The sequence below is a fragment of the Aplysia californica genome, unplaced genomic scaffold (assembly GCF_000002075.1).
Source record: "Aplysia californica isolate F4 #8 unplaced genomic scaffold, AplCal3.0 scaffold00800, whole genome shotgun sequence".
Classification (NCBI taxonomy): Eukaryota; Metazoa; Mollusca; class Gastropoda; order Aplysiida; family Aplysiidae; genus Aplysia; species Aplysia californica.
Window position 1 is genome coordinate 33,259 of NW_004798070.1, and position 27,943 is coordinate 61,201.

At 38.6% G+C, this 27,943-nt stretch overlaps 1 protein-coding gene across 1 annotated transcript; it reads left to right on the plus strand.

Moving 5' to 3' along the window:
- Positions 1 to 268: 268 nt before the first annotated feature.
- LOC101860448 lies at positions 269 to 27,701 on the plus strand. Its single transcript, XM_035972698.1, has 14 exons — positions 269 to 380; positions 2,542 to 2,614; positions 10,818 to 11,015; positions 11,971 to 12,082; positions 12,806 to 13,873; positions 14,922 to 15,037; positions 17,016 to 17,103; positions 17,644 to 17,729; positions 18,567 to 18,629; positions 20,110 to 20,201; positions 21,555 to 21,628; positions 22,379 to 22,610; positions 24,329 to 24,431; positions 25,217 to 27,701. Exons 1-14 carry the CDS (start codon positions 269 to 271, stop codon positions 25,419 to 25,421), a joined length of 2,622 nt encoding a protein of 873 aa, XP_035828591.1. The 3' UTR covers positions 25,422 to 27,701.
- Positions 27,702 to 27,943: the final 242 nt, after the last annotated feature.

Genomic DNA, 27,943 nt, shown 5'->3' on the forward strand with positions numbered 1-27,943 from the left:
TATGGACCTCTGATACGATGTAGTATGATCCGGGTATGGTGCTGAGAATCTGGAAAAGACTATTTCCTGAGCCTTAACAAATAGTATGTGGCAGGGAAAGATCAAGGTGATAATTTAAATTATGAGCGAGTAACGTTTGTTGAGAGCATCCGAGGAAAGGAATGAATGGAGAACAATAATCACTGATGTTTGTACGTCGCAGATGATGATGCTATGGTTTTACGGTTTTTCTTCCTCTGCCTCTTGTTCTGTACTGTAAGCTGGCCCTATGAGAACCATCCTAGGAGGAGACAGCCTGGCAGGTAGCGGTTCACCACAAGGGTCAACCACTGGCAGTGGTCAATATGACCGACACAAAGAGACTTTTTCAGGGAGCCCTGGTACGTGTGGAGATCTCGTAAACCATAATTATAGTATTATATCTATTAAGCATAATAATAATATATATACATGTAATCTCCTTGAAGTTGAAATAGAGAGGTGCTCTTTTGTGTGTAACTTTCCACAAAAACTTACAATTCAACTAATTTTAATAGATTGTGCTAGTGTATTTTTATTTTATGAAATCGCTTTTGGTTTCTTTTTTAAAAAAAAGGTAATTTCTTTTATAATTTATAAAGGAAAAATACGTTGATCCAAAACAAAAACAACGAAAAGCAATTGTGAAAAAAATCCGAGACCCTATAGATTACAACATAAAATTAAAAGTAAAAGAATAACTTATATATGGATACACGATGCATTCTTTATTTATGACCCTTACATTGGAAGCTTTTGCTTTTAAACAATGACACGTTTTTGCATCTATCCCTCTTTAATTGTTTCTAACCAAAACTATGGTGGGAACTGGGAAACTAAATGTGGTGCTTGCACGACGAAACAGTCCTAACGGTCGAAAACGAATAGTATAGACATACCATTACCAGTATACTGTCTAGAAGAAAAATTAAATGAACGTACACACGTACATATTTCATTCCATGTCGTATTTGTTGACCTGTGACTGTGACATATTTTGACAAAAGTTTCTATTTTTGATAGACATGAACTGCTTTTAATTTTAAAGTTAAAGTTCCAGAAATGACCAGGCTTTGATTTGTTTTGCTGTTTCAAGCTCTTTGGTCTTCTTCAGTTTTGTTCAGATTGACTTACAACACTCGAGATCTTAATCAATATTATATGATAGTGATAGCCTACTCGGTTATACTTTTTCTCCTTTCAATTTATGCAATCAACAAATTATCACTATCCGTACGCTCTGGGGTCATTTTGTATCCCCGGGGTTGTATTCTTCACATTTAAAAATACTTCTAATGCGAAGATCTCTTTGAAACTTTCAGTATTTCTAACCCCCCCCCCCCCCCCCAAAAAAAAAAAAAACCCACCCCCCCCCCCCCCGATATTTTGACAGGCTGCTATGCAAAGCGTACGGATCGGATAAACGAGTAAATTTTCTTTTCTGAAAGTGGTGGCGTACAGAGTTCCCCACGTTGTATGGATACGATAGTAAAACACGACGTACGGATAGGGTTAAGTTAAATACATGTATAGTATTAATTTCAGACGTTACGTTTTCCTGAAGCACAACATGAGCTCTGATGGCCACTTAAAATCAAACGAAAAGTGAGCACGTGTGAAACTGGAGTTTCCTAAACACATTCTACAGTGTACATGTACCAAAGCCATACCAAGAGGCTTTATCATTCCCTCATAAAATGCCTCAGGCACGGGAATTCTTGGCATTCTATGGCAGGATGAAATACCAGACACATAGAAGCTCTCAAAAACGGCAAATGCCAAAATCTGATTTTTAAATTCCAAGCTCAAAACTGCCCCCGCCGTTTTATATTTTAAGCAAGGAAAATTCTGAAATTATGCAAACTGAACCCAAAAATATGAAATTATGCGATTCTGTTCATTTTAACAAAGAATGATAACGGAAAATAATAAGAAATTATGCAAAAAATGATCAAATTTTACTAAATTATGCGGGGTGCATAAAACCACGAGGACAGTCAAAAGGGCTCAACTTTCCTGGGTTGGCCATGTAGCTTAATTTCAATCTAAAAATGCCTCATTTTAAAATCCTATTCTGAACAGTAAAAAGTTGGCACACCAAAAAAAAGTGCTACAAGGACACTATGGAAATGTTTCTGAAGGACTTCGACATTATTTATAGGAGAGCCTGCTCCTGACAGACCCAGTTGGATAGCAGCAAGTCATACAGGTAGTATAAGATTGAGGTTCCACGAATATGGCTGAAACCAACAGAGAAGCCCGTAAGCTGCACACACCCACAAGTGGAAATGGTTTTATGGAGCTTTCGAATTCACAGAATGTGGCAAGCTTTTCTCTACCAGAATTGGCGTCATCGGCCATAGCAGTTGTCACAAGTCATATTTTAACATCTTGATTCTGCAAATTTTCTTCTATTTTGAGAAATGCTCTTCTGCGGATGCATTGGTCATCGGCAACCATTGACGGACGAACTATTGCTATCATTATCATTTCTATTACATGTACTATTACCACTCGTTACAGGTGTGCTTTTCAATACATACACCACTGAGTGGGAGACTGCCTGGCAAGTGTGTCGATACGCAAGCCAGAATTGGTAAGTTATGGAGTCTATAAAATCACATTTAATTTACACTGTACAATTCAATGAAATAGTTATTGTCAAATTATTTTGATGACCATAAATCCTGAATGTGTAGGCGATTTCAGGTGTTTTATACCCCCCCCCCCCCCCCCCCCACACACCCCCTCTCTCTCTCTCTCTCTCTCTCTCTCTCTCTCTCTCTCTCTCTCTCTCTCTCTCTCTCTCTCTCTCTCGCTCTCTCTCTCTCTCTCTCTCTCTCTTTCTCTCTCTTTCCTCCTTCATCTTTACGAAGTTGGCTCAAACATTTCCCTCGTCCATTTCAAGTTTAAACGAGATTTGGGGGCTCTCGTGGCCTCTCATTCAAAAGGTCCCGGGTTCGAATCCGGGTAGCGACTGAAAAATTTTCTTCTCTAAAATTGTCTCCTTTCACCTTCTTTCCTGCTCTCTAGCAGTGTTCTGCTGTCTGCTTTCATTTCCACTTTCTGCCCCCACCCCCTCACCTCCTTTGCCCCTTCCTCTGGGCTCCTGACTCTTTCTGCAGCCTTTCTACTGCTACTCCTTGGCTCCTCCTTACTGCTGTCTTTCTGCCACACCCCTGATCTTCTGGTAGGAAAGATCTACACCTAGCCTTCTCGGACAAGGGCGAAAAATCTCGGAGGACCCGTGTGCAAGTTGCGCACGTTAAAGATCCCTTGGTGGTCTAAAATCGGAAAGAGTAGGCTTCGGTCGCCAGCCGGGCAAAATTCAAAATTTCCTACCAACTGAAAATATTAGGTGTTTCCCGCGCGCTCATATGACCTTATGCTGTTGCGAGCGCCGTAAAACACTTTACCAAAAAAAAAAAAGAAGATTTCTTTATAGTTATAGCCCCTTGACCTGGCTCACACTTTGTCACGTCCGACCTCTGGTAACTAAATTATATTTAGGCGATCTTTGTTAGGTCCCTTTTCTTGGCTTGATATGCTCATAGCTGTCGTTAATTTTACTCACAGTTGCTCTTGAAGAGGCTTTCGGGGTGAAAAGTTGAGCCGTTTTGATAAACAGCAACAACAAAATTTGAATTTTTAAATTTAATTTTAATTTTGTGACTGAAAATTAATCAAGACGCCCACTGGCCCACTTTTTCAACAATGACTGACTCGGTGACCAAAGCTAATCTTTCTTTTTTGATCAACGTCATTTTTTTCTTCCTCCTCCAGTTTGAAGTGAATAATCAACCTGTCCTTGCATAATTGCGAAAGGTCTGGTACGCACATGTCATAGTCATAGGGCCCAGATATTATTTTTTTACGCAACGAAACGTGTTCGTTTGATTTGTTGCCATTCTAAAATTCCAAAAACCTGGTTCCAAGTTTTTGTTTTATGTTTTTGAAGTACCTGTCCAACTGTCCAATCAGCACTTCGATTCAGTGCTCATGAGAAATGGCGGCTGTTTAATTGTTTACAAAATACTGGAGGTGAGGGCGAGTAAAACTTCTGAATTTTGGAATTTTATTTCTTGATCTAGATCGAGATCTCTCTAGTCCCTGGTTGTCTCTTTCTTATGCACTCGTTGAAAGTAAGCTGTTCCGTTTCTATTAGATATTTGGGGTTCTACAGTTCCGCTCTTTTGCTCTGTTCTTCTAGATTCTAGTCTGACACCCCAAAGTCAAAGTGGCCAAAGTGTCTCTGTCACTGTTGTTATGAAGGCACCGCCTAGCTTCAACTTTTTACTGCACTACACATTACAGTTCTGGGTGTTATACTTTAGCTCGTTAAATTCTTCATTGATTTTTATCTAGATCTATCGTAGTTTAGTAGTTTAGAGAATGGAAGTGGCTATTCTCATCCGGGGTGAGAATAGAAAAACCATCTACCTCTCACCCCGGGTGAGACTTCAGCGTAAGCTATTCTCACCCGGTGCGAAACAAGACCTGCTTTTCCTCATTTTGGAATACTGTCTATCGGTGTGGATGATCAAATTGATAAAAGCCAAGAAAAAATTACGTTATGGCACACAAAAGTATGCTAATTTGATCGTCTTCAAAGATGCTATGGCTATTTCACTATTTCACTGGAAAGTGGCTATTCTCACCCGCCCGGAAGTTCTCGCAACATCTACTCCTCCCCTCTTCTCTCTCTCTCTGTCTCTTTCTGAATACTGTCTATCAGTGTGGACGATCAAATTGACCAAAACAAAGTTAAAAAATGATGTTAAACCACAAAAGTAAATTAATTTGGTTGTCTACAAAGATGCTACGGCTACGGCTATTTAACTTTTCGAATCAAGCCGAACTACGCGGGTCGCCATTTTGTTTTGTTCTCTCTCTTTCTCTCTCTCACTCTCTCTCTCCACTGCACACAGACAAAATTGTGCGCTTTCAGTAGGCTACAAGTACAGTAGTAATGGAACGTTTGTTCACGGCACAGAATTCTACAATTTTTCTCTTATCTCACAATCACAGTGTAAAATTCTGTGGTTTAGGGTGAATGCAAAATTTGTTGACACGCGCACCGGGTGAGAATAGCCAAAAGACTCGCCTGCACTATTCTCACCCCGGGTGAGAATAGAGGTGGCCATTTCACTGTTCGAATCGAGCCGAACTACGCGGGTCGCCATTTTTTTGTTTTGCCCGGAAGTTCTCGCAAGATCTACTCCTCCCCTCTCTCTCTCTCTCTCTCTTCTCTCTCTCTCTCTGTCTCTTTCTGAATACTGTCTATCGGTGTGGACGACCAAATTGACCAAACAAAGTTAAAAAACGAAGTGGCTAGCCGTACTTTAAGTACGGCTAGAAGATCTAGGTTTGGCCCTATCGACTCAAGCCTGTTAAGTGCACAGGTCTCATTAGATCTAGATCTAGGTCAAGTAATTATTCAGGTTCAAATACATGCCATGCAAGTCAGTAAGGCACCTTTTGGTTTTGTCTGAAATACAAATACTTCAGGCATTGCAAACTACTAAAAATTTCATTTACAATTCAGCCATCAATATTAAGTACGGCTAGCCTGGCTGTCTACCCAGCCCCCGTACTAAAGTACGGCTAGACTGCCAGTCTAGCCGTACTTATCTTAGCCTGTCTTAGGCCCTATTAACATTTAGAAAACAGGAGGTTTAAAATACATGCACTGTCATTAAATAAGGCACCTGGTTTCGTCTCAAATACAAAAATACTTTAGGCTTAGGTACTGCACACTAAAAATGTATATATATTTACAATTCAGTAGGCCTATTTTTGGTAAATGGTCAGTCTAGCCATCATATAGAGAATAAGTACGGCTAGACTGCGAGTCTAGCCGTACTTAAGTACGGCTAGACTGCCAGTCTAGCCGTCATTAAGTACGGCTAGCCTCTTCCGTTAAAAAATGATGTTAAAACACAAAAGTAAACGTTAATTTGGTTGTCTACAAAGATGCTACGGCTATTTAACTTTTCGAATCGAGCCGAACTACGCGGGTCGCCATTTTGTTTTGACCGGAAGTTCTCGCGCTACTCCTCTCTCTCTCTCCACTGCCCACAAACAAAATTGTACGCTTTTAGTAGGCTACAGTTGTAATGGAACGTTTGTTCACGGCACAGAATTCTGCAATTTTTCTGTTAAGTGTAGAATTCTGTGGTTTAGGGTGAAAGCAAAATTTGTTGGCCTAGATCTAGGCTTATTATATAACGGTGAACGCGCACCGGGTGAGAATAGTCAAAAGACTCGCCTGCACTATTCTCACCCAGGGTTATATCTCTAGATTCTAGAGATCTATCTCTGTCTATCTAGAGATCTAGATCTCTAGATTAGATCTAGACTAGATCTCTATCTATAGATCCCGCCACACACACACACACACACACACGCATGGGCGTCTAGTCTATAGCCTACGACAGTGGAACTCGTATTCTCAATGAGCTCGGATTCATCGAGAACTCAGATTCAACGAGGTGAGATAGAATAGATTCCCCGTTTTATTTCTTCTTGATTATCTCAATAAAAATAGGCCGCCTCTTTTCTCACCCCGGGTGAGAATCGCGCTGACGAGTCTTTTGGCTATTGTCACCCAGTGTGCGTTCACCATTATAGCCTAGGCCAACCAGTGTAGCGTTCACCCTGAACCACAGAATTCTACACTGTGATTTTATAACAGAATTGTGTGCTGTGAACAAACGTTCCATTACTATTGTTAGCCTGAAAGCGTGCAATTTTGTCTGAGGGCAGTGGAGAGAGAGAGAAAAAGAGAGAGAGGTGTAGCGCGAGAACTTCCGAGCAAAACAGAATGGCGACCCGTGTAGTTCGGCTCAATTCGAAAAGTTAAATATAACCGTAGCATCTTTGTAGACGACCAAATTAATTTACTTTTGTGTTTTAACATCATTTTAAAACTTTGTTTTGGTCAATTTGATCGTCCACACCGATAGACAGTTACAGTATTCAGTATTTCAGAAAGAGAGAGAGAGGGGAGGAGTAGATCTTGCGAGAACTTCCGGGCAAAACAAAATGGCGACCCGCGTAGTTCGGCTCGATTCGAAAATTGAAATAGCCATAGAGCCTCTTTGTAGACGATCAAATTAGCTTACTTTTACTCTTTTCTTGGCTTTTATTTCAATTTGATCGTCCACACGATAGACAGTATCCGAAATGAGGAGAAACTGGTCTTGTTTCACACCGGGTGAGAATAGCCAACGCTGGCAAGTCTCACCCGGGGTGAGAGCAGGGTTGGTGATTTTTAGAATTTAAATTGGATGTTAAAAATTTTTTTGATTTAATTTTAAAAAATGTCGACACAGTTTGGGATTTTTGGTGGCTAAATGTATTCTTTTAGTGCAAAATGCATTGTCTTTATTTTAAGTACTGATTATTTTAAGCAACTGCAAAAGAAAGCCTTAATCAGCTTTATCAGTGAATTATGGCTTACAGACAAAAAATGAAGAAAATGTCATTCTAAAAGGAACAGAGGGGGGGGGGGAGGTGGTGGGGCGGGGGTAATAGAAAAACTTGCATTATACTACAGTGTGTGTGTGTGTGCACGTGCGCTTGTGTTTGTCTAGAAAGAAAAAGATTATGCTTTTAAAAATTTAATACTGTATTATTTTACAGTGACAGAGGGGGAAAGCAGATTTTTAATTTTTTAAAGCATGATATAAATATGAAAATGTTAGTCTACTAAACCTTGTTTTATAAAACCAATGAAAGGAATTCTGAATGTAAAGATGTAAAAACAGAATACATAAAAAAAAAAGTGATTTAAATCACTGAGTTTTATTTTTAAAATCAAGTGAAAGTTGATTTAAATTTTTAAAAATCAACTTATTTAAATCGACCTGATTTAAATCAACCCAACCCTGATTTCAATTATGAAAAAAAAGTAAATTGAACACTCTGTATTATTTTACAGTGAAAGGGGGGGAAAGCAGACTTTTAAGCATGAATTATATATTAGATCTAGTCTACTAAACCTTATATCTGTTTTATGAAACCAAGGAAAGGAATTCTGAATTTTGAAATATGTTAAAATCTGAATAAAAATATATTTTTTTAAAAGTGATTTAAATTCACTTGTTTTTATTTATAGAATCAAGTTGATTTAAGTTTTTAAAAAATCAACTGATTTAAATCGACCTGATTTAAATCAACCCAACCCTGGGTGAGAGGTAGTTCATATTTTTATTCTCACCCCGGGTGAGGATAGCCACTTCCTAAAAATAACCCAGATTTAACGAGCACTTAAATCAGAGAGCTCGGATTCAACAAGGTCGCTTCCAGGATGAACAGCCCCCCGCTGACGTGGGTTTGCTCATTTTTCTCCCAGAACAAATTTATCTATTCCCGAAAACCATCCATTGCACATGCATCGTGAACCATTATTCACCCAGCCGATTGCATGCGAACAATCAGTGGCCTTTTTTCATACCAACACATGCGTTGTTGGCACGCGCACATGTCTACTCTGGCGTGTATTGGGGTTGGATAGGCGGCCTGCACACGTGTGACTGTGTGTGTATGTCGGGGAGGCACTAGCGGTCCGGACGTTGAACGTCGCAGGTAGATACAAATGCGTCAGTCTTTTTTCCCCCTCAGCATCTGATCATCATTACAATGATAAGCTAATCTTGATGTAGATCTACGTAATGAATTGTGCGCTGGTCTATGGAATCAAAAGTTGCTGTATGTTAAGCTGTAGTAAAGCAACACAACTTTTTGGTGTAAACAATTGAGATGACACAGGCGTGTGCATTTGAACGAATCATGTTTTTTTTTACACAGCTCATAATATGCAGGCATTGCAGGCACTACTTGTGACTTCTCTTTATACATTACTTGCTCAGTGCCTGTAATTATCTACCCAAAACCTAGTGTTTGCTATAACGAACACTCGGATTCAACGAGATTTTAGCTCAGAGGCCCGGCGACCTCATTGAATCCGAGTTCCACTGTAGCAATGGCCCGATGATAGCTTAGATAAAATCAATTGAAGAATTTGACATGCTGAAGTATAAGATCACCCAGTTCTGTACTAGACTAGTCTAGATCTAGATCTAGCATGCGACTAAACGCATGGCGTAAACCGGGCTACAATTGGCTGAACCTGTGACCCATGAATACATTAGTAGGCCTATGGTAGGCTACTCTTGGCACTCTCGACGACACGACACCATCCGTCACTCTCACCACTCACCCCCCTCTCTCTCTCTCCCTCTTTCCCCCAAGGTAGGGTAACAAATGAAGTCCCCAATTTGTAACATGTTTTACTGCTAGATTCTTCTTCTTCTTATTTGTTCTCATCTCCTTCTTGTTCGTTCTCCTCCTCTTAATTCCTTCTGCTCCTCCTCCTCGCCCCCCTACTTCTTCTTCTCCTCCCTCCTCCTTCTCCTCCTCTTTCTTCTTTTCCTCCTTCATCTCCTCCTCCTCCTCCTCCACCTCCTCCTCCTCCTCCTCCTCATTCTTCTTTTTTCTTCTTCTTCATGAATTTCTTCTCCTCCACCTACACCTCGGATCCTCCTCCTTCTCTTCCTCTTCCTCTTCCTCTTCCTCTTCTTCTTCTTCTTCTTCTTCTTCTTCTTCTTCTTCTTCTTCTTCTTCTTCTTCTTCTTCTTCTTCTTCTTCTTCTTCTTCTTCTTCTTCTTCTTCTTCTTCTTCTTCTTCTTCTTCTGAACTCCTCCTCCTCCTCTTCTTCTTCTTCTTCTTCTTCTTTCATGAGCACTCACCCGCTGTGAGAAGACGGTCAAAGGCGCGAGACCAAAACCTTGAATTCCCAGAGTACCCACAGGTTCAGCCAATCGTAGCCCGGTTTGTAGAGACGCCCTGCGTGTAGTCGCATGTCTAGATCTAGATCTAGATCTACATGACACAGTGCGTTGAGTGAGAGACAGTCGAACCTGTTACCTGTGTAAGATGACCACCCATTGTGCGGGAGAAAAGTGACCATATAATAACTCTAAGAGAGTCTAGATCTAGAGCTTGACTCGGAAGGAGCTCCAGTTCCGCAGAGGGCCGGCTGACCAACAACACAATAAGATAGTAAAGAGGGGATATTTTGGTCCCATATTTTGAGCGGGTATAATACAAGAAATGTAAAAACAATCGAAATTCATCAAAATTGACTACTTGATGAAAATTCCATTTTTGACCTGGTTTCCCACCCTCATATTCTCCCTTAATGACGACAAAATGATGATGATAGAATTTTTTTATTGTGTACATGATGTACAGCTAAACCTGTCCAAAACGGAATTGTACGGAATTGTACGGCAGTGGTCAAATTAATTTCACACCTCTGGCTACACAGGAAAGTTTCCCTGCTGGATTGCCACTCAAGCACTTTCTCTTGACAAGCAATGTTGAGATTTCACACCTACTGCACCACCCTGACCAACTGCATTGCTTAGACCTCATATGGATTGGGCAACAGCTACTCCCTAAACTGCACTTAACTTGTCTGGCAGCATGGCGTAAAGGTTAAAGCTGAAAGAACTAAACTTGGAAGTTTTGTTTCAAACCATAGCTGAACAGGCGAAGCATTTATTTTCTGTAGACTTCGACAGGTCAAAACTCTCAAAAGGGAAGGAAATTTACTTTTCCTTTTTTAGTTGAACAGGATCTATTATATGGAGGAATTTATCGGGTTGGGGGCTGGAAATCCATTATTAAAAAGTTTTGTCTTGGACAGGTTTCATCATAAGGTAGGTTTGATAGTGCTTGTACTCTTGTTTTCAAATGGGATTTTTTAAAAATTACTTGTGTTCTTCCCGCAGCTGCATCAAATTCCCAGTAATGGCGGGAGAAAGACGGACTCGGAGAGGGCCAGTCAAAGGAATAAAACGTATTTCTATGGATCGTTCTGATGATGATCTTTTTCATCATGCAGATAATAGTTATCAGTCTTCGCAGTGTTCTCACAATGAAAAGAAAAAAAGTGACCAGGCTCAGAAGGGGTGTACGAGAAACTTAAGGTAATCTTCTTGTCAAGTGTCTTGTGTGGTGTATGTGTGTATAGAATCTGCCTGCCGGTCTTTCTCTTTCTGTTCATGATGTCCATCCATCCATCTATGTACTCTGATTCTTTCAGGACCCAATTTTTTTTCTATAAGTTTTAATATATTGTATAATATTATCATATATCATATTTTTTCATACACTAAGATAATTATAATACTCTACTGTCCCTATAGGAAATTCTCTGTGGCTTTACAGGAATGGTAAAAACATTTTGAATATACACGCTGGGTTGGTAGGGCTTCAAGGCTGCATCAGATGGGATCAATTGGGATCACATTGGACTGTGAATAGTCAGGGCTTTTATTTCCCTTACCATCGCACTGGTCTGTCATCTCTACCCTTGAATTTGCAAGACTGACTGAATTTTAATAGGTGTGGTCACAACATAGTGGTGCCTTACTGCAGAGGCCGGTGGACTCGTTGAGATGGAAAGCTAAATTAATTTTGGACAGATGAATGGGAGGGGTAATGGGATCGATGCAGATCTTGAAACTCAAGTTTGAATATTTATAAGTGAATCTGCTGTGTCATGCTATTGTGAGGTCAGTAATGTTAACCATTCTTTGCTTTCCATTAGTCATAAACCCACCCAGGGGTCATGTTATTGTTAGTACTTTTCAAAGTTAGGGGAGATCATTTTACAGACTGTTGGCCTGACCATGATTCACAGAGCCAAATAGGAAATATGAATGTAAAGTGCCTTTCGAAGGACACTGTGTCGGACATCTGAGGCTCTAAACCCCTATCAACCGATCTCACAATTAAGAGTGGGCTACCGACGCCACTGCCTTGAAGTTAATTGAGTTGAGTAAATGTGTATTGCTGGTCAATTATCTGTTGTTTGTTTCATGTCTGATTTTTTTTCTTTTGATTTTGATATCGTGATTAAAAAGTATTTTATTTTTGCAGAAATCGTTCAGAGATTGAGAAGAAACAAGATAAGACATCAGAGCAGATTTCCCTCTCCTTCTCACCTGGTAATTTATTCGAGTCTGAGCCAGAAAAAAGCAACAGACTATCGGTATGTTCATTGTCATTGATATTTTTGCTGAAAGTGTATAGCACAGCATTTCATTTCACAAAACTTATATAATTCATTTTTAAAATTTATTTGTCCAATGTGGCAGTGTTATAAATCCAATGATTTAAACTGGCAAGATTTTAGCTTGTTTGCAATCAATACCAGTTATTATTTTTTGTATCAGTTTGTCTTGAGTTTGTCACTGGGCCTCCAGAAATTTTGATGGATATTGAGAAATTTCAGCACTCAAGGATAAAATTTCATGCTTTAGTTTGTGCCACTCTTACATAACACAATGGCAAAGGAAAAGCTGTATTCTTGTATGAGATTTAAACCTGTTTTTTTTCTTCTAATTCTATGAAATTTAGTTATCTTGAATCTTGTTGTCAGAAGGCTCTTGAGATATTTAGAGAACAAATGGGATGAGATTCACCATCCATTGTACTTAGCTTTTTTAATCATGTATGACAAGGAACCACCTATGTTCTTAAGTATTTAAGATGTAAAAAAAAAAAGTCATGTTTACAAAAAAATTTAAAGAGAGACAACTTTGTAAAAATTGCATAGATTTAGTTTTCTTATATTGTTTTGGGGTTGGGTTGATTAAAAAAAAATTTTTTTTTTTTTTTTTTGGGGGGGGGGGTGTATTTAATTTAGAAATATGGTTTTAAAATTTCAACTATTTTTTTCCCCCCTCTTATCCTGCATGCTTCAATGGAAAAGAAGTCCTCGGAAGCTTTAAAAGACAATAATGACAAGGATAAAAAGAAAAAGACCAAGGTTCGTCAGCCAGCCAAGAAGAATGGCAAGAAGAAGACTGCAAATAGAAAAAATGGAAACTTACAAAAGGAGGAAAAAGAGAACCTACCAGATTTTTCGTCGTTTGAAAATCATGAATTGTGCATTGAATATGACTCAGCTGTAAATACAAATGATTGCAATACCAAATGCAGTACCCCTATGCTAACTGAGAATACATGTAGCGAGGTGTGTAGTGGTTCTTGTATAGAAGAAGAACTTAATGTCTCCAACATAAGTGTGGACCAAGATGCTTTCTTTGATCGTGTTGAGATCGACTGTTCCACACCATTGAATGAGAGTGTTACGGTTAGGAGGAGGAAAGATAGAACAAAAGTACAAAAAAGAAAAGGACTAGTGGAGGCAAGAGAGAGTTTTGAAGTGCATTGTGACTTTACCTCAAAAATTAGCCAGAGTGTCTGTCAAACTGAATTTTTCAGGGATACTGATGATGATTGTTCGTTGAAAGACTCTAAGTCAGTCCTCGAGGATGATTCTGCCGTTTATTCATATGGTGTCATCACTAGAGGTCAAATTGCTAAAAGTATGAAAGACAGGTCTGCCTTGGGAAGTTTCAATAGTTCAAACAGCCTTTTCGAGACTTCGTCCCCCTCCCGTTATTTTTCGCTTGAAGGTTATGCCGACAGAGAGCCTGAATTTCATAGTTCTAAAATTGAAAGGTCAAGCAATTTTCACCTGGATGTAATAGATGAAGACTCTGAGAGGGATGAGAATGATGATCAAAGTTCTGATGTCAGTGCCGAAGACATAGAAGAAGCTGTTGAGGATGAAAGTGAAAAGGATGAACATGATCATGATAGGGAAATCAATGAATGTGTTAAACTGTCAGAAGGACGGAATGTTGATGAAACAGATAGTCCTCTGAGTCAAATGCCAGAACTTTTTACGAAGTTGTGTATTCATGGAAAGGATGAAAGGATGGACGTTAGACAAAGCCCCATAAAAAATTCTTCTGGATCACCATCATTCTTTGTAAGTAAATGCCTGTATTTTTTAATTGCATTTTTTTTCCTTTGTTTTTGTATCTGTTAGAAAAAGTTGTTTTGTTGTTTTTTATTGTTTCAGAACATGCGTTCTATTTCAATTTCACTGTATTGGAAGAATGCATTTAATTATAAAATTAAATTTTCAGTGTGATTTATTTGTGTACTTTATGTGAAAAGTTTTGTTTCACAAAAGCACTATTGACAGTTTAGGTCTTTGTATTTAATTTTCTGTTAGATGGGTAACACCTATTAAATGTCCCTTTTTATTGCTGTTTCTAAAATTGAGAGGGAAATTCAAAGAATATATTTTGTGTGTGTGTGTTTAACTCTCAAGGTATTTTCAGTCAGTTGTTTGTTTCTCTAAGATATTTTTGTAAGGGAAGAAAAGACGCATGTCTTGTCATGCTCGTTTATATTAAATTATATTAAATTCCTCCTGTTTTAGATGCCTATCAAACAATATTAATTTTTCTTTCTTGAGCTAGCTGTGTTGTGTTTTCTTTTCTCTGTGAATACCTGTTAATGTACTCCTCTATTGTGAGTGATTGTTTAGTCTCCTTGTATTTATTGTATCTCAAACAAGTGGGTGGTTGGCGGGTGCTCTAGTGTGGTTTGCTCCTTCTTTCCTTTCAAACATCTTTCGTCCTTATCTCCCCTTCTTCTTTTTTGTGTTTGTTACTGTCAAGGAACACCTCTAATCTTCGGCACTTATATGACCTAATTGTGTTGCAAGTGCCGTAAAACTCTTACTAAAATTAACTCTATCTCAAACAAGTGGTTCATCGGTGCTCTGTGATCTGCTTGTGCATCTTTTCTTTGGTTTTATTATCATTATCTTCTGCTCCGAATAAGTCCGTTGCTGTGGCCCATTTTGCTTCTTGTTCTAAACTCCATCTCATCTCCTCTTGCTATGTTTTAAAAGGGGGTGGGGGAGGGGGGGGGGAGGTGATGCGTCTCTTGGTCGTAGTCTTAGTTTTAAAAGTTTCAGTGTCCTGTAATAATGAGATGGTATCTTGTGCTCACCATTTCATTAGGAAAAGTTGTCCAATTCCTCCATATGTGAAGAAGAGACTGCAACAGCTGAGGAAAAAGTCCTTAGACTCTGTCTCCAGGAAAAGCCGGAAGATTTTTCCTATTGCATTCCACCCAAGTAAGTTAAAACTTTTCAATTATTATGGCGCCATTTATAAGGAAACCATTCACAGTGGTAAACGTTTGTTTAATGTCTTAAACTTTCTGTACAAGTAAACATTTTCTGAGCAATTTGTCTTATTTCCTTTTTACGCTCTTTGTGATGCAGGGTCAGTTTGTGCTTTACTATGCAGTTTTGGATTCACAGGGACAAAACAAAGTCCTGGATTTAGCTTTCGGATGCCTTTTACAACTTGATCCAGTTTGTAAAAATACTAAGAACTCTTGTCTAAATGGAAAAGATTTCTTTGTATGGAAAAAATATTGCTAAGTTTGAATCTGCAATTACTTTTATGAAATGTATCTAACCAACAGTTTGCCAAATGCAAAATATGATGAACATCGCTCCTCATCATTGTCATCATGCTTCGTAAGTAAGGCAATGCGAGCGCCGTTCATCACAGCAGCATCTTGCCTAATTTGTCTCTCAAGAAAAAATGATGAAAAGTACTTGTCATTTAGGTCACGAAGGCGAAGGGATTGAAAGTAAATACAATATGGTCGAACCTGTGTATGACGGAATTGCAAGGGAGTCATGGAAAAAAGATCTGTTTTAGTCATTTTTCATCTTAGACGGAAATTTAGGGCGAGATGAAGGGAGGTTTCAGAGGCCGAGCCGGTGAGATCAAGGGTCTTTTGACTGGTCAGCAAGCAGTGATCAAAATTTCACACCTCTTAAGTGCTACCCTCTCTGATAATGGCCTGCGTCAGTCCTACTTTTATCCGTTGCCACCAGTGCTTGCATTTTATAGGACTTGTTTGTTTTACATATTAAAAACAGAAATGATTGAACATCTCCTTTGCTTCCTCCCTTCGGTGTAATAAGCACAGTCAATCAATGCCATCCCTCATGTACATATATAACAATGGTTCGAGGAACTTTTTTCGCAGATGGCATTGGTCAAACTAATTTCACACCTCCAGCCTCTGGCTATCCATGAAAGTTTCCGTGCTGTAGTGTCACTCGAGCACTTTCACAAGCAATGATAATATTTCACACCTACACCACCTTGATCATCTACACCGCTCAGGGCTCACTTTAGTCACACAGATGGGGTAAGATCTACTCATTAAGTTGCACCCTACTGCCGTTCCTTGCATGGCAGCATGGCATAAAGGCTAGAGCCGATGGAACCAAACTTGATTATAATTTTGTTTCACTTCAGGGCTGAGTAGGCAAAGGATTTCCTATCTTAGACATGTAAAAACCCAGATGAATGGAGACGTGTCCGTTTTATAGAGGTAATTATAGAGGATTTTATCTAGGGGGGAGCATGGAGATCCCGTTTTAAATGTTTCCGTTAAGGGAAGTTCGACTGTGAACCTAAAATGTTGTTAGTTTTGATTCAAGACAGTGAAGAGTTATCTATTCCATTTTTTCAATTAAATATTCCTATTAGAACCATAGAATGTTACCTGTTAGATATTTGTTCATGTGAAATTAAGTGTGATGCCTCTGGGGAACTTTTTCATGATGTTCTTTGATTGATCACCGTAACTTGTTAATGTGTATGCGCATGTTATAATTTTTCCCCTTGTTTTTGCTGTGCTGTGGTTTTTGTTGATACCTCAAAAAGTCTTTAAGTGACTTGCAACCAATTTTCTTGCACTCCCCCACACTGCTTGCGCATATGTATGATTTTTAAAAAAAGTTCTGAACACAATTGCATCAATATGAACACAAGTGTGTTTGTATATATACATTCATTATATTGAGAAACAGTACTTTCAATTATTGTTTTTTTGTATGTCTTTTTTACATGCTTCTTTTATCCTTTCCTGTGTATTATAATTATTGCTGTTGTTGCTATAATTACTATTTGAGGATTTATTTTTTTACCATTTTAGTTTATGTGGCTCTTGGTATGTTTTTTTGGCTATCTGGTGCTGACGGAAGTGGTTTTAAAATATATCTTTTTCTTCACCCTATAATGTAGGATGATGTCCAAGTGTGTGAAGATCGGTGAAGGAGTCTTTGGTGAAGTATTTCGTTCAGATTCCAAAGGTCATCCAGTTGCTTTGAAAGTAAGTGTATAGTCTGCTAAAGCTTTCGGCATGGTGGAGTAAAATTCTTGTTACAACTTGTAGATGGTGTCTCAGGGTGACAAAGTGAAAGAGAGAAGTCTGAAGCAGGATGGCTGGATATGTGGTGTACAATATTATTATAGTGTAGTTTCCCAATCTGTTAATTTAGATCTTCCCAAGTCTTTCGTTTTTATCATGACAAACTGTGCAGTGATCTTTTTTGTGTTGACTAGTCTAGTTCTGACCAAAAGTCTCACTATTTCCTGAGTGCTTTATACTGTTCCAGTATTGATTAAAAAATTCAGGATAATATAGCTTTTTGAGAGCATCTAAGCAAAGAAATGAATGGAGAATCATGATCACTGTTGTCTGCCGCAGATCCGGCACTTGATAATGATGATTATTATTACTAATGTAGAGAGATGAAAGGTGGCAGATAATTAAAAAAACTTTTTTTTAAGCACATGTTCCTCTAAACAGTGGAAGACAGCATGGTAGTTGTCATATATTTCATACTGTCGTATCATATTTGCATTGCAGATAATCCCTATTGAAGGAAAACTCATTGTGAATGACTGTCCACAAAAAAAATTTGAAGAAATACTTCCAGAAATGGTTATTGCCACGTAAGTAATTTCATAATGCCAACTGTTTCCTCATACCTTGACAACTCTTGTAACATTCATCTGTTACTCCTATTTTGTTGTTCAAGTAAAACTACTATTGACAGACCATTTGTGTAAGTTCGAAGTCACTTGTTCCTTGCTCTAAGATCTTGCTCTTCTCTCAATATATTTGGCACATTCTGTCCAACTCCAAATTTCCGTAAGGTACTTTAATGCCTTAAAAAGGAAGAAAAAATATTTTACACCGTATTTTTATTCCAACCATCGGATGAATATAAATAACAGCTGAATAGTCGTATTATCAAAATGTTTTGCAGCTTGTTTTATGAAAATCAGTCTTCTTTCTCCTGTTGTTGTTGTTGCTGTTATCGATCCAGCAACAGCTTTGCTCTCTCCCTTCTGTCCTATGCCATGTAGTGATAAGTGCAGGTTTGCTGCAGTTGCTGTAATGTTCCATAGAGTGTGTTGTCAATGTTAGGTCTCAGAGGGAGAAGGGTAACTCTGATGTCATTTAGGGTTGTGCAGTGAACAGGTCTTTTGACTGTAAAAAGTATGTATCCAGACTTGGATAATTTGTGCTGTAGGCCATTTGAATGTGTTATGCTTTTCATATTTGTTTAACATGAAATTCAAACGGATTCATCATGTATAATTATTGAACCTTTCCAAGACGACCACCCATTGTAGAGGATAAAAGTGGTCATCTTAGACTGGTGGTCCTCTTGAACAGTGTGTGTGTGGAAGGGGAGGGGGTGGTCATTTGTACAGTTGATTGTTTTGGAAAGGTAGATGTTTTTGCAGGTTTGACTGTATTTATATATATTATTTCTTTCACAGAGAGCTCAGTGATTTGGCATTTGCTGACGTAAATCAATCTTCAAACTTCTGCCAGGTTAACAGGTGAATATAATACAAAATATAAGATTTAAGTAACATTCTTGGTTGGATAGTGCTCTTTTGAGAGATCAGTAATTGAAATTTATTGCTTCCATATCTCCTATGAACACTTTTATTCCTGTACAGACTGCACTGCTTGATACGATAATAAAGAAAATAAACAACTTAATTGGTCCATTACAGAGATTTGATTCACAAAATCACATGCATACAATCAGTGTGATTTATAATTGCTTTGGACTGTAGAATGCCATTTTAATGACCACTTGTCTAAGTATTGTTTCTCCAACATTGGTTGACATTTTTTGTGACCCTGACTTTACTGGTCATTCAGCCATCTGGGCCCCCAAGGGATGATGAGGTGGGGGGGGCAAAGCTTTTATTTGAGGCCTGCTGATTAAATGAGTTACTTCTCGCATTCTATAAGTGAAGGTATCTGCCAAAAATCAACACTGGGGGCAGATTTGTAGATCTTTGACATTTCACATCACAGTAATAAATTGTACAAACTCAACCATATCTGTGTCTCTAGGGCTAAAATCTGAGAAATAACTCATTTTGTCAGCTTTCCTCACAGATATTACTTTAAAGTAGTTTGTGTAGTCCAGTCAGTTGCGCATTGTTTTTGCACTCTGCTTGCTTTTTAGAGTAACCTGTTTCACGTCATTGCTATGTTTTGTTCTACTAGGTTTTTTTTCACTCGAGATAGCCTTAGAAATCTAATTTAGACATACTGTGCTGATGAGCTGCTGGCTGTGGCTTGGGTTCCTGATTCCGTTATGTCGACGTTACATTTATTTTCAACAGTTGCCAAAAACAGGTGGTTTTTTTTTTACAATCAGCTTTTTAATTAGATGAAGAACTACCAAAATTGAATCTTTTGTTTGGATTTAATGACCAGTTTAGTAACGTATATGTATCGAGAGGGTTCCGGCTTAGTGGGAAACCCCCCTCCAGGGATTAAGACTTCAGTAAGTAACTTTGGAACACAGAATAATTTGGGTGGCAGAGCTGTCAGTTAAACAAGGTCTAGGACCAAGTTTTCCCGGACTTCATTATATTACAGTAAAGATTTCTTCATCATTTTTTTTTTCAAGTGGGATTCTTTAACCATTGTTCTAATTATGTTTCTCATCAATTCAAAGTAGTTTGTCACCATGGTGTTTATTTATGTCTTCTTTTCAGTGTTATCACTAGTATTGTCTGAATCTATTTGAACAAATTGACCATTATTTTCTGACTCACGATAAAGAAAGTGGGTAGTTTGAGGGTGCTCTGGTGTAATTTGTTCCATCTTTTGTCCTTATCTCTCCTGCTATGTGTTACTCTCTAGTAACGCCCCCAATCTTTGGCACTTATATGACCTATTTGTGTTGCAAGTGCTTCAAAACTAAAACTAAACCAAATCGTACTACAAGAAATTTGACTACATTACTGTGCTGACTCATAGAAAATAAAAATGCAACTTCCTGTTTTCCCACAGAATTTCTTGTGCGAGAGGAGCATTTCCCGATCTCTTATTAGATGAGTGGGATGCGTACAGCAAGCGCAAGTGCTCGGAAAATGATAGGCCTGGTAGGTACTTGTATGACGATGGTGTGTTTCTTTGGGCTAGGGAAGTCATGGCCTGTGGGTTAAAGAAGGGAAGTTCAAGTGCAGTAATAATATTAATTACTGCTTTGAAAGCGTTGCGTTGGTGGCCTAGTTAGGCTTTCGGACTCACTATCCTAAGGTCCTGGGTTCGAATCCCATCAGGAACCCGACGTTGTGTCCATGGGAAGGCGCTTTACACGAATTTTCCTCACCTTACCCACGTTGGACTGAGTACTCCCATAGACAGCAAAAGACCATGTCAGTTTTGTTTTTTTGGTGTTTAGTTAGCGCGTAATCTGCAGCTTGCACTGTATGCTTCTCAGGATTCTGAGTGGTATAGGGTTTGCTTGGGTAATGTTTGTAGAGTGCATAGAACATGGATATGCGCAATATAAATGTAACTTGTTATTATTATTATAAGTCATAATATTGCCAGAGCTGTTTGTACAGTGTATGAGGCCAGGGTTTATGCATTCAGTGCTTTGACACAGAAGAAAAAATGAAGGTTTTTAAGTGTAGGCCTGTTGGTTACGTGGCCAATATACTCTTGTCCTTGCAGTTTCTGTTGTTCAGTCTGCTGGAACATTTTGGGGGCATTTGTGTTAGACAAATTTAACATCTTGTTACTAGTGGTAACAGAATATTAGTTACAGGAGTGGAGTGACTGTGTAGCTTCTTGAAAGTCTCATCAATAACACAGTGGGAGTTTTCAATGTGTGGGAGTTGTACAGACTCACTGTGTTGCAGCTTTTTCTTCTGATTTATTTATGCTGTCAGCTCTGAAACCCACCCTTTTGTTGAGTAGTTGACAAGAAATTCAGCAACGGCCATTCTTTTCTGCTGTATCAGAAGCTGTGACAACGAATTGTGCTCAGTGCTTTCTCTGTCCTGGTCCTGAAAAATCAAAGTATGATTTATAACGGCAGAATTTGACTGAAATTTTCGTTTGTGTCCACATTTCTGATTTTTATACAAAGCTATGAGAACAAAAGGGAAGGGAACGAGGGGGATGATTATTGATCACCGGCATCTGTGGTGTGGTGGTTAGATGCTTGATGCTTTGCTGTCACATTCAGGAGATCTTAGTTCCTTTCCCACGTGAGAAGAAAATTTTTATTGAGTATCTCAGTCTTTTTGCTGCGATGTATTTCTCTCAGCCCAGGCTGGCCCTGATAGGCAAGGTCGTAAGCTTTACTTCCTAAATGATCAAAATTGTGTCGATGGGGTGTAAAAACACCCGCAAAGTGTTATGGATCGTATCTGTAAGGGAAAAAAAAGGTTTCTGCTTTCAATCAACTCATTTCTGAATTCACCTTGCAAACTTCTACTCTACAGATAATTTTGATGCAAGCCAGATGTTTATCATTTTTGAGTTTGGTGATGGTGGATGCGCGTTGGAAAATTATAAGGTTTGTGTCTGTAAGGCCTCAAGGTCTGTTATAAATATATGAGTTTGGTAGTATTGTGTGGTTATGTTCCTTCGTTCCTATCAAACATCTATTGTCCTTTTCTCTCTTCCTTCTTTTTTTCATATGTTACCCTCGAGTAACATCTTGAACTTCGACACTTATATGACCTATTTAGCATCGGTGGCCTAGTGGTTAGGCGACCAGACCCGTAATCATTAGATTGGAGGTTCGGGCCTCAACTTGGTCCGACATTGTGTCCTTTGGAAAGCACTTTACACAAATTTCCCATTTGGCACGGTCCTTTTGGAGATGAATGTTTAACTCGGAGGTCCCGCCTCTTAAATGACCTAATAGTATTGAATGCGGCATTTGACCTATACTATTTCACCACTTTTTTTTTTTCATTTGACCTATTTGTGCTGCATTTATTGTAAAGTTCTGGCTAAAATTGAAAACTAAAAAAAAAAGATAAAAAGAGTATGAGAAGCTTGCGATTCATAGTATGTGTATTGGAAGTCTAGTCTGTATGTTTTGACATATTCCAGTCACAAAAGACAAGAACAAGTTCAATTTCTTTGTACTGTTCATGATATATCAGCTCATAGTCAAGTAAAAAAGAAATAGCGTGAATTGTTTCTGGTACTAGGGGCAAAAGAGAGAGGTAGACCAGTTAGCATGAAAGGAACAAAAAATATTGGATGTCCTTTTTCTCTGAACATGTTATTTTTTTTCTTTTTTTTTCTTTTCAAGTTTTCAAATCACAAAGAAGGTTTGAGTGTGCTCCAACAAGTTATTTTTGCCCTGGCTGTAGCAGAGGTTGCCATGGAGTTTGAGCACAGAGATCTCCACATTGGAAATGTGCTGGTGCGGCGGTGCAAAGAGGAAACCATCCCCTTCCAGCTGATGGGACAGGAGTACCAACTCAAATCTGAGGGCGTTTTTGCTACGATAATCGACTTTACTATTTCACGGCTGAAGAAAGGTACTGCTCTTGTGGTTGCAAGTGAAGCTTGAGCGTTGTTGCAGCTATTTTCCTTTATGTGAACTTTCTGTATGTAAGCTAAAGTTGTCAACTTCTCATCTGGCTGCATTTTATTTTCTAGTTTAGATTTCAGATAGTTTAGGAGTTGGGAGGGGGAGTCTACTTTGAAGAGAAGAGCTACAGAGGTTCCTTTTGCTTTCTGTTATTTATGTAGTATGGTACACTGGGCCCTGTTTAACTCACTGCGGACACACATTCTGATTATTCGATAATGATTGAAGATTTATAAGCATCACCTCGTTATCTATACGGATTTTTCAAATGTTTTTTTGGTTATCAAAAATTTAAAAAGGCAGCCACAATGTGCCTACTTTAAAATATGCAAATTCTCGTTTTTCATTTGTATATGATGGTTTAAAATTGCAACATTGCCATTTGTCTGCTGATGGGCATATGTGTCTGCTACGTCCTTAAAGAGTTAATAGTCTTGTGCTGACAATAAGTCTCTTTGTTCTTAGCATCCCACTAATCAAATGAAAAAGAAAATGAAAGGGGATGATGTTCTTCACCTTACTGACCAGCGGCCACTCCTTAACTATTCGATATTGTCAGTGATCAGTAATAGCCAGTGCACAAATCCAGTTGAATTCGCTCTTAACACATTATACCCTAGCGGTCTGGATGGGAAGTCTATTCCCAAATTCTAAGCAAAAGGAATGAACCCACTTCTCGTGAAAGCATTAAAAAACACGTTTTAAGAATTATAAACACATTCCAAAAATCCTTAAAGAATATAGATTAGAAAGAGAATTGAAAGTAGTTTCAGAAAAATAAAACTTTGTTTGTACAAAGTAAAGTGTTGGAAATGTTCTGACTTTAGTTCAAACGGGGTGTCCGACCCGTCACTTTCACTCTCAGCCCGGCGGTCGGGCCCTAGATCTAAATTTTACATCCGATTAATCTGAATTGCCCCAAACTCTTGCTTCAACGTATTCATCAATATTTCATTCATCTGATTTGTCATTTGCTTGAGTTGCTTTTCAACAAATGGAGACACCTTCAAAGTGTCGGAAACGTGATCGCACTTGAATCAGCTCTAATACTAAAACTACTTAGTACTAACCTGAAAAATTTCATTTTGGTATCAAACGGAAGAAGAAACATTTTGCAATAACTATATAAAGCAAAATCTCAGCCCCAGTCTCATCAAGGCGAGACTTTGTTTATAAAGACGCCTGGTAGGAGGGGGCGAGCTAGGATGGAGGGCGTAGGGAAATTCACAGGCGAGTTTGGGTGTAATGTGTTAATTCAGTCAGGGCTGGTCAGATTTTCCTTCATGAATGAAACAAAAGCTGCTATTTTGACACAATATGACTCAACTAAAATTTGACTATAGCATTTCAAAATCAAATATGTCTGTTTTTCAAGGTCTCGAGTCAAATCAACCATATTGTGCCAAAATGGTAGCTTTTTCCCCTCCTTGAAATCTGGCTGTTTTTTGTTTTTTTGTTGATTACAAAAACATAATGCAGGTTGGTGGTCAGCTCTGATGCAGTGGAAAAAAAAGTTTCATGTTTTCTAAACGACTTTAATATGATTCTGAATTATTTCTCACTAAGATGCAAAGTACCCAAGTTCCAAAGGTTCCATGCTGCTACTATGAGATTCTTTTTAGAGATAGATGTATAGCCCTACAACTTATTGTTTTGTGTTTTCAGATGGCTGCGCTGTATTTTGTGACATATCTACTGATGAGGGAATGTTTGATGGAGAGGGCGACATACAGTTTGATGTCTACAGAAATATGAGAACTGAGAATGGGTAAGCTGGAGCAGATCTTAAAAGGCACAGTAAAAACAGGAGTTAGAATGATCCTCCTCTGAATGTTTTTCAGATGATATATCTGAAATGACTTTGACTTTACTGAGAAGGGTAGCCTACCTTTCTACTAAGAGAACTGAGGATGTTCTATGATTGGTGGCCACTTTCGCATGGTTTGCTCCTACTTTTCACTTTTTGTATTTTAATAGATTTCTAACTTTCTCTTGGAGAACTTCACCAGTATCTGTTTTAGTTGTTGACTTGTAACTTTACCCAAGTTCTGTGGTTACAGTTGGTAGGCTTTTCTTTTTTTTTTTTTTACCCTATAGCCACCTTGGATTTCCCTAGATTTATTACTGTGACTTTGATTTGACACGAAATGATGGAATCTGGCGCATGTCAATGTTTGGGTATATCAAGTAATTGATATAATCTTAAAGCTTGTTTCTTTGTCTTGCTTTTGGTGAAAAAAAATTATCAATATAGAATTAATGAGAAAATGGCTGCCAAAGTTGGTGACTTCCAAAGCTTAAGCGTCCTTGGATACTGCAAATTTACATTTTTTTCTTTTTGCCTTTGATCAATGTTTTTCGGTAAAATTAGGTGTTTTTAAGCGAACATAAAAGGGGCTGACAACCCTCCCCTGCAAAAAAATTTACTGTGCAACGTGGGGAAAAATTGTCAGTTTCTGCAATTTCATTATTTTGACGAACGCCTGAGATTACTACAATACCACACATTTTGCAGATGTACAATCTGATAGGGAATTTTTTCTTTCATTTCAGGAATGATTGGCAAAAGTTCATCCCACGTACCAATATTCTCTGGGTGCAGTATCTGTGCACAAAACTGTTGACTGTGGTGAAATATGCCGAGAATGGGCGAGCTTTCCGTGAACCTTTGAGAAAACTGCGTCGGCTCAAGGAAGATATTCTGTCATACAACAGCTGTGCAGAACTGGTAGCAGATGATGACTTGTGGGATTTTTGAATTATTCTCACGTTTATCTCCTTTAAATTTGTCACCCTCACTCATCCCATGTTGTAGGGTTGACGTGCCCACTGTGGTACCACTGATCTCGAATTCGACAGCATACATCTGAATTTGGAGATTCTACTCTCAAAAAGGTCCACAGATTTCCTTGGTTTTTATGGTTTATTTTTCCTCAGCCAAGTTCTTTGTCATAGGACCTAGTGCTCTACTTCCAAATGAGGTACCTCTAGTAGGCCTACAGTGTTGAACCTTGACAGAAGACTAGTAAGACAGGGTGTAGTGTCCCCTTGATGACAGTCACTTGTCTCTTCATCCGTCTGTCTTCAGTTACATTGATACAGTCTTGTAAGCACATAGCGAACACTCATCAATAGCAAAACACGCACACATAGTGGACAGATTTTCAGGTTCTGAATTTTTTCTTACATACGCAGGCGACACCACTTGTGTTAAACTCACTCCTGAGTTGATCCTTCGGTTAAGCTGGTCTTTTTTCCTCGATCCCAGAACCTCTTTTTGTTTACCTTTGCAAATGGTCAAGTTGAGTTCAACTTCAGTAAGCGTAAATATGCTCGAGTCAAAGTGCTTTTTTACCCCCGACTGCAAGTATGCAAAGGTTGTAATGATTTTTTTTACTTGTATCGTCAAATGTTCACTGCAGTCTTGACACAAGCGATACTTAACGTACAAGCAAAAACACGTAGAGCCGATCAACACACAATGATAGGCCTACATAAAACCTCAATGAAATAGTGAGATGAGCGCAAGAGCGAGTGAACATGATGTATTTGACACCATGATGCAGTCTTGCAAGCACAAAGCGTTATTGGTTCCCCTCCCCTCAAGTCCAAAGGGTGTGGTGCACCGCAAGAAAATAAGTAATATAGTAAATCCTCGGGATAACATTTGTTTTAACTGTAACTTAATGTAACTTTTACTGTCTGAAGTCTGGAGTCCAAGTTAGATTTTTTACTTTGTAAAAGCTATGTGTCTAAATGTGCCTGTGTAAAACGTTCTTTTCGCTAATAAGATTTACTTTTCAAGGGATTTTAGTGATGTAAAGTTTGTTTATGATGAACATTGTACATTGCAAGAAAAAAAGAATATGACAGATAAAGTGATAGTTTTACCATACTCAGGAAAACAACGTAATCAACTGCAGTGAGAGTGAGATAGTGATTTTTTTCGCAGAGGTACACGTCAGTACATATTGCTAGTATTTAATTTGCAACTACACATGTGTGAGCAGCTTAACCTTTTCTGTCGCCGCCATTTTTACCACAAAAAGCCCACTTAGATTAAAATTATGAGCTTGGGAAAAATATTTTGTCATGTCCCTTGGTTTTGTGGTACATGTTAAGTTGAACTTCTGATGAATTTGTTGTTTTTTGTTTTTTCATTCTCTGACAACATCAACTCATCTGTAGTTGACTGTATATTCTTTTTTATTAAAACAAGTACATTGCAAAATTCGTAGATAACAAAAATATTTCCGGGTTCAGGCAATGTGGCCAAAGTGCGACTGTTGTAACTACTTTTTCATTATGTAGGAATTTCGCAATGTGTGTTTAAACCGTTTCAATGCCAGGGGTGTGCGTTCTTACTATCTCGGCACTAATTTTCAATTAAGCCCGTTTGCCAGGACAGCTGTCTCATGTCTCTGTTCATGGACTTGAAGTCTAGGTCAAGTTCACTTGTGGCATATTTTGGATCCCGGGTATTTAATCGTTTTGTTGTTGTTTTACTTTACTCAGTTTAGTAAGTAAGAGTTTTACGGCACTTGCAACACAATAAGGTCATATAAGTGCCGAATCACTTTACTCATACCTTGCAGCCCCCCATCTTACTCATGATTTTGAAAAACTTGGAAAACTAAGTCAAAAAGTAATTTTTTTCCCCCTTTTTATAGTCTTTTGATGTTTAAGTTCTGTATGTACAAGTGGTTGTCCGCCAGACGACCCATTGTACTGATATGCACCAAAAAAAAAAATGTCAGAACAGATAAGAGGGAACTGTTAACATGTTGGTGTTAGATCTAGTCACAGGGAAAAGTACTCAGCCACTTGGCTTTTATCCAAGCTACCACTCCCAACAGCCTGTCATCTATAGCAACTCGGTAAATACATGGTTGACATCAGAGACTTTTCTTTTGTGATTCATTGAACAAGTATGCTATAAGTTCTACGAGCGGAGCTGATTACTTGACTCAGGGCTGCCTAAATCTACCGGTAGATACCGATTTTGGGCCTGCTACCGGATTTGTGATGGGTGCCGAAAGAAGAAAAAAAGAAAAAACATTCTGCAGTGCTTCCATTCTTCTTTGTTTTTACGGAAATCTGTATATTTAGAAAGTTCCGTACTTGCCGTATCATCTGACATATCAACTCCATGCGTTAGAGAGAGAGAGAGAGAGATATCAGCACTTGCCTCCGTAGCGTGTCAGATATTTATAGCAACTCTCGGCAAAAAGTTGTACATGTATTAGAAACTGCCAGATTGCGCATTTTGTACACTCGACC